Below are 11,289 nucleotides of genomic sequence, written 5' to 3'. Positions count from 1 at the left end.
GTCTTCTTATCCAACATCCAAGATTTAAGTGGCATTTTTAAATGGTTTGCCAAGGTAATAATAAAAACAAAAAATGTTGTTCTCCCCGTGTCTGTGTGGGTTTCCTCCCACAGTCCAAAAACATGCAGTCAGGTTAATTGGAGACACTGAATCGCACTATAGGTGAATGGGTGTGTGTATGTGTGTCTGCCCTGCGATGGACTGGCGCCCCATCCAGGGTGTTACTGTGTGCCTTGCGCCCATTGAAAAGCTGGTATAGGCTCCACCCCCCGCTACCCTAATTGGATTAGGTTAAGAATGTGAGTGAATGTTGGTTGTGGTGCTGTGAGGGTTCCTGTAGCTTTAAAACACCAACAGCCCAACAGCTGATTAAAAAGGGACTACAAAAGTGAGCTTTAAGTGTTTACGGCTTTGAAAATTTCTGCAATGGTCATAGACAGACGAAAATACTGACAAATCCACGTACATCATATTTAAAATAGGCGTTTATTTTTATAGTAAGAATTGTATGCCATATAAGCTTATTTTTCAAATAAATACCATAATACTATTTTAATATTTAATATTTACAGCACTTAGAATTATTTTAACGTCGTCTTTTTATTCCTTTACATTCTTTTTGAGCTTGTTCTTCAGCTCTGCCATCATCATGGGGCTTCCCATCCTGCGTAAACACACACATGATAGCAGTTATACAAACTGTAATTGACGTCCGAATTATACATAATGAGAGGGACATAACACAGGCTTTACCCAGAATGCTTTGGTGGTGTCCATTTTGGTTTATCGGGTTTATCCGGGACGGGCTTTTGCTTGACATGTTCGTCTGTTGGCTGTGACTCTGCGTTAGACTTCTGCAGAACATGAAGCCATCAGCGATAAATAATGGAACGTCTTATGTCAAACTCAGTGGTATAACTCAATTACTGCACCGATCAGCCATAACATTAAAACCACCTCCTTGTTTCTACCACTTACCATATAGAAGCATTTTGTAGCTCTACAATTACTGACTATAGTTCATTTGTTCCTCAATGGTCAGGACCCCCACAGGACCACCAAAAAGCAGGTATTATTTAGGTGGTGGATTACCTCACTGTCACTGCTGGACTGAGAATAGTTCACCAACCAAAAACATCCAGCCAACAGCGCCCCATGGGAAGCGTCCTGTGACCACTGATGAAGGTCTAGAAGATGACCGACTCAAACGGCAGCAATAGATGCGCGATCGTCTCTGACTTTACATCTACAAGGTGGACCAACTAGGTAGGAGTGTCTAATAGAGTGGACAGTGAGTGGACTCAGTATTTAAAAACTCCAGCAGCGCTGCTGTGTCTGATCTACTCATACCAGCACAACACACACTAACACACCACCACCATGTCAGTGTCACTGCAGTGCTGAGAATGATCCACCACCTAAATAATACCTGCTCTGTGGTGGTCCTGTGGGGGTCCTGACCATTGAAGAACAGGGTGAAAGCAGGGTAAAAAAGTGTGCAGAGAAACAGATAGACTGCAGTCAGTAATTGTAGAACTACAAAGTGCGTCTATATGGTAAGTGGAGCTGATAAAATGGACAGAGTGTAGAAACAAGGAGGTGGTTTTAATGTTATGGCTGATCGGTGTATATTTATGTGAAATGTGCAGTTGTATTTCTCAGCGTTACCTGTGGAGGTGTATCTTCTTCACCTTTTATTCTTTTACCAGCCTCTGTTTTTCTTAACACAGGGAAACCAGCACCCAAACCTAAACAGCACAGTGGAAGAGATTTACAACCTACAAACATACTCAAGTCAATTTTATATGTTCACTCAAATTCACTCAAATAGTTTCTTACATTTACTTTGACTTTTATTTGATTGCAGACAGGATGAACCTGAGATATTTCATCTTTTATCTGCTCAACTTCATTTCATTTATTAATAAACATCCATTCCTGCATTTCAGGCACATTCCAAAAGAAGTTTGGACGGTAAAGCGTTCACCACTTTGTAATGTTGCCGTTCCTTTTCACCACTTAAAAGACGTTTTGGCATTGAGGAGACCAAGTGATTTAGTGTTTCAGCTTTTATTTTGTCTCCTTCTTCCTGCAAACACGTCTTAAGATGTGCAACAATTCTCCACACGTTATCTATTGGGGACAGGTCAGGACTGCAGACAGGCCAGTCCAGTACCTGTACCCTCTTCTTCCACAGCCGTGCCTTTGTAATGTGTGCAGCGTGTGGTTTTGCATCGTCTTGTTGAAAAATGCTGGACGTCCCTGGAAAAGACGACGTCCTGAAGGCAGCACATGTTGCTCTAAGATCTCAATGTACTTTTCTGCATTAATGCTGCCATCACAGAAGTGTAAATGACCTTCGCCAAGGGTACTGATACACCCCCATACCATGACAGACCCTGTTTTTTGGACTTGTTCCTGATAACAGTCTGGCTGGTCCTTTTCGTCTTTGGTCCGGAGCACACGGTGTCCATGGAATGCTGATTCATCTGACCACAATACACGTTTCCACTGTGCGATGGTCCATCCTAGATGCCTCAGAGCCCAGAGAAGTCGACGCCGCTTCTGGACATGGTTGACATAAGGCTTCTTTTTTGCACAGTAAAGTTTTAAGTGGCATTTGTGCATGTAACTCTGTATTGTAGTGCTTGACAAAGGTTTGCCAAAGTAATCCCTCACCCATGTGGTTATATCAGCTATTGTTGAGTGGTGGTTCTTGATGCAGATCACTGGCGTTCAGCTTAAGCTTGCACCCTTGGCCTTCACACACTGAAATTCCTCCCAGTTTCTTGAATTGTTTAATGATATTATGCACTGTAGAGGGAGAAATATGCAAATCCCTATTTTCTCACACATTTATTGACAAACTGGAGATGATTACAATCACCTGTTTGGAATCACATCATTATTTAATTTTTTCACCTCATTACTAGCCCTAAATTGCCCCCGTCCCAACTTTTTTTTGGAATGTGTTGCAGGCCTGAAATGCAGGAATGGATGTATATTAATAAATTAAATTAAGTTGAGCAGACAAAACATGAAACATCTTGGGTTCAAACTGTCTGAATGTTAGGAACAATGGGGTTGTAATTATTTACAGTACATTCTAACTTACCAGGGAGTTTAAACCCGATTATGTTTTTCCTTGGTGTTGATGCATCTTCTTTAAAAGATTTTTCCAAAGGGCTGGGTCGTGAAGGAAGAGGAAGAGTCGAGGGCTCCACGGAAGGCATGTTGATTAGCGTACGAGGGTCCTTGGGTGGTCGAATATCGGGCCTTCTTACAGCAATCTTTGACTTCTGTGCCGTAAGGTCCAAGAAGGAAACCTAAAGTCGTGAAAATAGATATAATAAGGGCTTGTTTTAATATGCCACCTGTTATTAATTGTTTTCAACCTTAGTGAAAGACTCAAGACTTTACCTGTTGAAGTTGAAAGACTCTCGATGAAGACTCCATTTGTTTAATCCCTCTCTTCAGTCCTGGTCTGCTTCTTTCCTTTAGATGTTTATCACCATCTACTGCTGTTTCTCCCTTAGGTTCTTCATACGTGGTCAGATGCTCATCCTTTTCGTCGTCTCTTGTTGACGCTTCCACTTCAACCTTCATCTCCTTTGCTTCCAGAGTCTTTGTTTTACATGATAATATCTGCTTTTGGATATCATACTTGGATTTCTTCTTCAATGCAACCTTTAATTCATCCACAACTCCCGTCGAAGCAGCTTGGAAATTGGTTTTATCTCTCAATCCATCTGTACTCTCTTGTTTTTCAGGTTCGTTTTTAATATCTCTTAGTATCTTCAAAGCATCTAGTGCTGATTCACTTTCTGGAAGGTTTAAAGGTCCTAAAAATTCAGTCTGTATTTTATCCAGTGCTGTGCACTCGCCAAGGTTTGATTGATCCTCTAATGGAATCACTGATTCCAAAGTGTTCTCTACACTTTCATGAGATGATTCATGATATCTGTATTCGGCTAGATGACATTTGAGTTCATTCACCATCATATCAGGTGATTTTTCTTCAGAGTAGCACAGCTCTGACATTTCCTGTTGCGCAACGTCTTCCTCAGCAACGGTCTCTAACTCTGCTTTCTTCCTATCCTCATCCGATCCCTCGATCAAGCCACTTATTTCAGACTCTGTATCCATTTCTGTATCCATCTGCATATCCTTCGGAGGTCTATGCGATTCGGTTTCGACAGCTGACCTGTCCTGTATTGTGCAATCCTCTAACGGGGTATCAGAAGTTGCCTCAACTACCTCTGTTAGGACTTCAAATGTGGTCTCCACAGCTGCGAGAGATAATTGACCTTCTGTTTTAGTCTCACTTTCAGATTCAGCTTGCTCATGTTTACTCATGTTTGTAGAACCAACACTGGTTTCATCTGGGCGTTCGGTTTTGTCCAGTTCCTGCATCGAAGAAGTTGGCGAGTCGTCTTTCGGCTCTGGAAGCACAGGCTTTGTTTGGGTAAATGGTGCCTGCATTAATGATTTGGTCACTTCTTTATCTGTGAACTGTTCTTGCATAGGGTCTTCTTCAGTGTAGGATTGGCATATCACTTCAGGTACAGCTATTTCTCCCGTATCTGTTGATTCCTCCACAACCTCTAATGAGGTAGTCTTCAAGTTTTCTGTATCCACCTGCATATCCATCAGAGGTCTATGCGATTCGGTTTCGACAGCTGACCTGTCCTGTATTGTGCGATCCTCTAATGGGGTGTCAGAAGTGTCTTCAGGAATCATAGCCTTTGCCTCAGGTAACTCTGTTAGGACTTCAGATGTGGTCTCCACAGCCTCTAGAGATAATTGACCTTCTGTTTTAGTCTCACTTTCCGATTCAGCTTGCTCATGTTTACTCATGCTTGTAGAACCAACACTGGTTTCATCTGGGCGTTCGGTTTTGTCCAGTTCCTGCATCGAAGAAGTTGGCGAGTCGTCTTTCGGCTCTGGAAGCACAGGCTTTGTTTGGGTAAATGGTGCCTGCATTAATGATTTGGTCACTTCTTTATCTGTGAACTGTTCTTGCATAGGGTCTTCTTCAGTGGAGGATTGGCATATCACTTCAGGTACAGCTATTTCTCCTGTATCTGTTGGTTCCTCCACAACCTCTAATGAGGTAGTCTTCAAGTTTTCTGTATCCACCTGCATATCCATCAGAGGTCTATGCGATTCGGTTTCGACAGCTGACCTGTCCTGTATTGTGCGATCCTCTAACGGGGTGTCAGAAGTGTCTTCAGGAATCATAGCCTTTGCCTCAGGTAACTCTGTTAGGACTTCAGATGTGGTCTCCACAGCCTCTAGAGATAATTGACCTTCTGTTTTAGTCTCACTTTCCGATTCAGCTTGCTCATGTTTACTCATGCTTGTAGAACCAACGCTGGTTTCATCTGGGCGTTCGATTTTGTTCAGTTCATGCATCAAAGAAGTTGGTGAGTCGTCTTTCGGCTCTGGAAGCACAGGCTTTTCTTGGGTAAATGATGCCTTCATTATTGATTTAGTCACTTCATTATCTGTGAACTGTTCTTGCATAGGGTCTTCTTCAGTGTAGGATTGGCATATCACTTCAGGTACATCTAGCTCTTCCATATCTCTTGATTCCTCCACAACCTCTAATGAGGTAGTCTTCAAGTTTTCTGTATCCACCTGCATATCCATCAGAGGTCTATGCAATTCGATTTCGACAGCTGACCTGTCCTGTATTGTGCGATCCTCTAACGGGGTTTTAGAAGTGTCTTCAAGAATCATAGCCTTTGCCTCAGGTAACTCTGTTAGGACTTCAATTGTGGTCTCCACAGCTGCGAGAGATAATTGACCTTCTGTTTTAGTCTCACTTTCCAATTCATCTTGCTCATGCTTACTCATGCTTGTAGAACCAACACTGGTTTCATTGGGGCGTTCGGTTTTGTCCAGTTCCTGCATTGAAGAAGTTGGCGAGTCGTCTTTCGGCTCTGGATGCACAGGCTTTGCTTTGGTAAATGATGCCTGCATTAATGATTTGGTCACTTCTTTATCTGCGAACTGTTCTAACATGGAGTCTTCTTCAGTGTAGTGTTGGCATATCACTTCAGATACAGCTGGCTCTTCCGTATCTCTTGATTCCCTCACAACCTCTAATGAGGTAGTCTTCAAGTTTTCTGTATCCACCTGCATATCCATCAGAGGTCTATGCAATTCGGTTTCGACAGCTAACCTGTCCTGTATTGTGCTATCCTCTAACGGGGTGTCAGAAGTGTCTTTAAGAATCATAGCCTTTGCCTCACGTAACTCTGTTAGGACTTCAATTGTGGTCTCCACAGCCTCTAGAGATAATTGACCTTCTGTTTTATTCTCACTTTCAGATTCAGCTTGCTCATGCTTACTCATGCTTGTAGAACCAACACTGGTTTCATCTGGGCGTTCGGTTTTGTCCAGTTCCTGCATCAAAGAAGTTGGAGAGTCATCTTTCGGCTCTGGATGCACAGGCTTTGCTTCGGTAAATGATGCCTGCATTAATGATTTGGTCACTTCTTTATCTGCGAACTGTTCTAACATGGAGTCTTCTTTAGTGTAGGGTTGGCAAATCATTTCAGGTACAGCTATCTCTTCCGTATCTGTTGGTTCCTTCACAACCTCTAATGAGGTAGTCTTCAATTCAACCTCAGTTGTCTCAATGTCTTGGTGTGTATCCTTCCATATTTCCGCTGATTCACTCTCTGGAAGGCTTAAAGGCTGTAAGGCTTCAATCTGAAGTCCAGTTACTGCAAGCTCGCTACCATTTAATTCAGCTTCTAGTTTGGTTTCTGAAGTGTCCTTAGAATCCAGAGTCTTTGTCTGATCTTTGGCTAATTCTGTGGTCACTTCTGTGATCGAGTCCTTTTCAGATTGCTCTTGCTGACAGGTCTGATTGTTCCTGGCATGCTTACTCGTGACGATCTGTTTAGTAGAACTGATTTTCGTCTCTGGTGTTAGTTTGGTTACGGAACCAAGAGTTGCTTCATTGATCCATTGAGTTTCATCTTGTTCATGCAGGGTAGAATCTGAGATTTCATCTTCTGGCTCAGGATGTACAACCATTTTGCTAATTGATGTTGTTGTTTGGTCAGGTAACTCTTTTTTAGGGTAGGACTGGTCTAGTTCTTCCTGTGGAACCACAGCTGACTTGCTATCCTCCTCAGATGTCTTCATTACCTTCTCCACAACTCCTTCAGCCAATGATCCAGTCTCATTTGAATCAGTTCTGCCTTCTGTATCAATGCCTTTATCTGTATCCATCTGCATCTCCAGTACTTCTAGTGCTGATTCTGTCTCAGAAAAGGCCAAATCGTCTGAGGTTTTAATATGAAGTCTAACACCACCACCATCCTCTGATAGGGTCTTAGAAATGTCATCAAAAACCAGAGGCTTTGGCTCAATCAATTCTGTCGTCTCCACAATTGAACATGATGTCCCACTTTCATGTCCAGATTCGTCTTGCTCACCAACACTAGTTTCATTGGTTTCACTGGTTATGTCAAGTTTCTGTGCTAAAGAACTTGGCATTTCATCAATAATGTCAACTGTGGTTCCATCTTCTCGTCCTTGGGAAATAGAACTGTCGTCAACAGACTTTACTTCTAGAGACCCTTGTTTAGGGAAGGACAGGTCCATCTCTTGTGTAGTGACCTCTCTTCTGGTTATGGGCTGCTCATGAGAGGTCATTTCTAGTTCTGAATTCTTCATATCCTCTCCAGATAAATGCATGGCATTGTGTTCATCAGTAAATCTAAGCTTTGTCTCGCCAATGATTTGATGTTCTTTGGTTTCTTTTTGTGTATTGCTCAGTGGAGAGCCCAAATGCTCTGAAAATTCAGTCAGAAGTCCATGAGGTTTGGTTTCAACAGCTGATCTGTCTTGCAGGGTGAACTCACCACAATTTAGCTGATTGTCTGATGGAATGTCAGATATCTCTTCAAAAATTGAAGCCTTTGCATCACCTGTTACGTTAAGCATTTGCTCATTTTTCAGTGTAGTCATGTCTTGCTCACACGTATGCATTACTTTTGTGTGTGTATCATCTATCTCTTCAGTAGAATCAATCATTATTTCCACTATTTTGTCTGTTCTGTCAAGTTCCTGCAGTGAAGAACTTGCCATTTCACCAAATGATTGCAAATCAAGTGTGGTTAAATCTTGCTCTAAAGAAAGAGGCGCTTGAAGGGAACACTCATTTATCTGACCATCATCTGTCTGCAATGTTTCTGTTGTAGACCCTTGTTCAGTGTAGCCCTGGTTCATTTCACTGACTAGGTGCTGCTTTCGTGAGCTCGATTTCATCACGTCCTCTGTATCAGCCTTTGTTTCGAATTCGGACTTGTTTTCGAGAGTGTCATTTTGGTTTCCTGTCCCTGCTTTCAGTTTTGCAAGGGCTTCCGCCAGGTCTTGCTCAGTCACGAGTGTCTCTGTCTTTGGTCTTTGTAATCCAGAGATATCAGAATCGGTGTCTATAGGTGGATCTGACTGGCTCAGGTCTATTGTTTGCAAATTACTATCCTTAGCATCAATGGTCTCTAGAATTTCCATTGTCTTTTGATGCTCTAGATGTTCCAACTGTGGGGTCTCCAGATTTTTACATATATTGTCCACTTTTTGATCAGAAACCTTCATTTTTAAGCTTTTGCTTGGAACGTCTTCCACTTCCTTCATGGAAATAACCAGCTGGGTTGGTAAACAACTCCCCTCCACCATCTGAGATCTTATTGTCTCATTTTTTCCCTCGGTCTGTCCTTGATTTCTTTGTTTGTTCTTTTTCTGATCCTCCTCGGTTTTCTCCACTTGGACCTTCTGAATGTCTGCCTTCACTCCAATACCCTCCTTGATTCCTTGTTCTTTGAGTTCTTTGAATAGATTCTCAACATCTTCCATTTCATTTACTGCTTTGCTACTTATTTCTTGGCTGTCTTTACTCTCCTTCTCATCTTGGTGGTCTTCCTCTGTTTTAGAAAGGTCATCCTTGTTTATTATGTCCGTATGAGTGCAAGCAAGTGGATCCTCTCTTGGAGAAGAAGCATTGAGCTCTTTGAAAAGATTCCCAACATCTTCCATTTCATCTTCTGGTTTGCTACTTATTTCTTGGCTGTCTTTACTCCCCTTCTCATTGAGGTGGTCTTCCTCGGTTTTAGCAAGGTCATCCTTGTTTATTATGTCCGCATCAGTGCAAGCAAGTGGATCTTCTCTTGGAGAAGAAACATGAGGCTCTCTGAAAAGATTCTCAACATCTTCCATTTCATTTACTGGTTCACTTCTTATTTCTTGACTGTTCTTACTCTCCTTCCCATCTTGGTGGTCTTCCTCGGTTTTAGAAAGTTCAATATCAGTGCAAGCAAGTGGATCTTCTCTTGGAGTAGAAGCATCATCATCAGTGTCCTTGTTTTCAGAAGCTTTTAGAAATACGTTCTTAGATCTCTCCTGTACCCTAGAGTCACATGATGCTCTAGCAAATCCATGTTTATTCATCACTTTTTCTCCATCATTCCCATGATCAGCCCCAACATTTCCCTTTTCCCACTTAACAGCGGCATCTCGTACCCTGACTTTTCCCCCTATCTCATCTTTTCCTTCCTCCTCTTTATTGTCTTCTTGTTTGCAGTTCACATTTTGGTTCTCTTCAGTTGTGACCTCTGGTCTGAGGTATCGTCCGACGGCACCGGTGAGGTAACCCTACATGAACGACAGTACAAAATGAGAATGAATAAATGGCTGTGGAACATCTAGCCAGTTCACACCTCATGTCATTCCATACTTAGAAACAGTGAGCTCTGGGCTTCCTTAAACTCTGGAGCTTTGCTACACGTGAACAAAACAAATAGGAAGCTAAATCAAATAATTTAATGTTTGTTCCTATTTATTAAACAGCTAAAACTGTAATAATGCAAAACTGAAACCCTACTTGTCTGAAACCCCAACCTGTCCTCTAGCTTTTCTGGGTTAATGACCTATGCAGCTCCAATTTGGATGGTCAGATAGAATCCAATGACCATTAATACAGGTCGAGATCTGAGAATTGACCATCTGGACAAATCACTGGTCATTCTAGGCATTGCAATGCTTGTGGCGAATGAGGCACGGAGAGAACATGCTTTTATCTAAAGTGATATACAATTGTGAATTAACACAATTGAAGCAATTAATTGTAGTTTTGGAACAGTTGCGGTGCTGGGGTGTGAACCAACAATCTTCTGATTACTAGTCCATTATAAATTAAAACCACTCCATAGTTTATTGTTTTAAAAAAAAAGACACAGACACAAAGATCCACAGACACGAACATGCAAACTGTGCCCAGTGAGTCTAGCCCTATTAATAGGGGCATGGAAAAGTCATGCTTTTATCCAATCGGAAATACAATTGTGACTTATAATGAAGGGAATTAGAGGTAAAGGGCATTGCTCAGGGGTCCCACAGTGATAGATAGTGTCTGCTCTGTGATGGACGGACGACCTGTCTGGGGAGTTTCCTACCTTTCACCCCATAAATCAGAGCCATCACTATCAATAAAGAAAGTGTAAAAAAAACATTATAACCCTAATATTTTTGTATATGTACCCAAATATATACATATATTCCCATAACGACTACAAGCTATTAAACTGTTCAAATGGTCTTTTCTGAAGACACTGGGTATAATTCAATCTATGATCCAGACTTGTCTCTGCATTAGAGGCTGGTAGAGCTTGGCCCCACCAGATGTCGCTGTGGAGCAGTGTATGACATTATCAATAGACCACTGAAGTTGTGTCGTCATATTGTAGTCTACGCCATGTTGTTATGCCCATATTTGATAACCCGGGTCTAAGAGAGATTTCGAAAATTGCCTCTCTGGCATCCTGTAGCCATAAAAAATGTTTCAAAGCTGTTACGTTTTGTTTTGTGGAGGTTCTTCTGTCTATTATCACTGGATCCTCTGAATTATGAAGTCGTTAAAGAGTAAAAATATGAATATTGCTACATGTAAGCTAATGCTACTGCACACTGAATTGACGTCACTAGACTGGAAGCCTCTTAATTTGTTCTTTTTTTTCTTTTATAAGCCTCTTAAATAACCGCACGAAGCGGCGCGATTCACCGGTGTAACAGTGCAGTGATATTCACAAGTTTTACTTTATATTTTTAGTAGCTAGCTACATTAAAGTAGAAAGCGAGGATGGTCGGGTGTTACGCCTTTGGTTGTACTCAACAAACGCGGGCCGCTCTTTCCGTCAATTCAATTGGTGTAGTTCAGTGACGTCTAATTAATGCGCAGTAGCATTAGCTTTCGTGTAGCATTATTAGTGTTAC

The 11,289-nt window shown here is 41.8% G+C and overlaps 1 protein-coding gene across 1 annotated transcript; it reads right to left on the bottom strand.

Moving 5' to 3' along the window:
* Positions 1 to 467: 467 nt before the first annotated feature.
* On the bottom strand, positions 468 to 9,468 carry si:ch211-136m16.8 (uncharacterized). Its single transcript, XM_063003406.1, has 6 exons — positions 8,193 to 9,468; positions 3,421 to 7,277; positions 3,116 to 3,326; positions 1,669 to 1,748; positions 754 to 854; positions 468 to 664 (listed from the first exon to the last, which is right to left on the bottom strand). Exons 1-6 carry the CDS (start codon positions 9,466 to 9,468, stop codon positions 601 to 603), a joined length of 5,589 nt encoding a protein of 1,862 aa, XP_062859476.1. The 3' UTR covers positions 468 to 600.
* Between the last annotated feature and the right edge of the window lie 1,821 nt (positions 9,469 to 11,289).

The sequence above is a fragment of the Trichomycterus rosablanca genome, chromosome 10, assembly GCF_030014385.1.
Source record: "Trichomycterus rosablanca isolate fTriRos1 chromosome 10, fTriRos1.hap1, whole genome shotgun sequence".
Taxonomy (NCBI): Eukaryota; Metazoa; Chordata; class Actinopteri; order Siluriformes; family Trichomycteridae; genus Trichomycterus; species Trichomycterus rosablanca.
The sequence above is the reverse complement of the archived record's forward strand: the minus strand, read 5'-3'. Positions and strand labels throughout refer to the sequence as shown.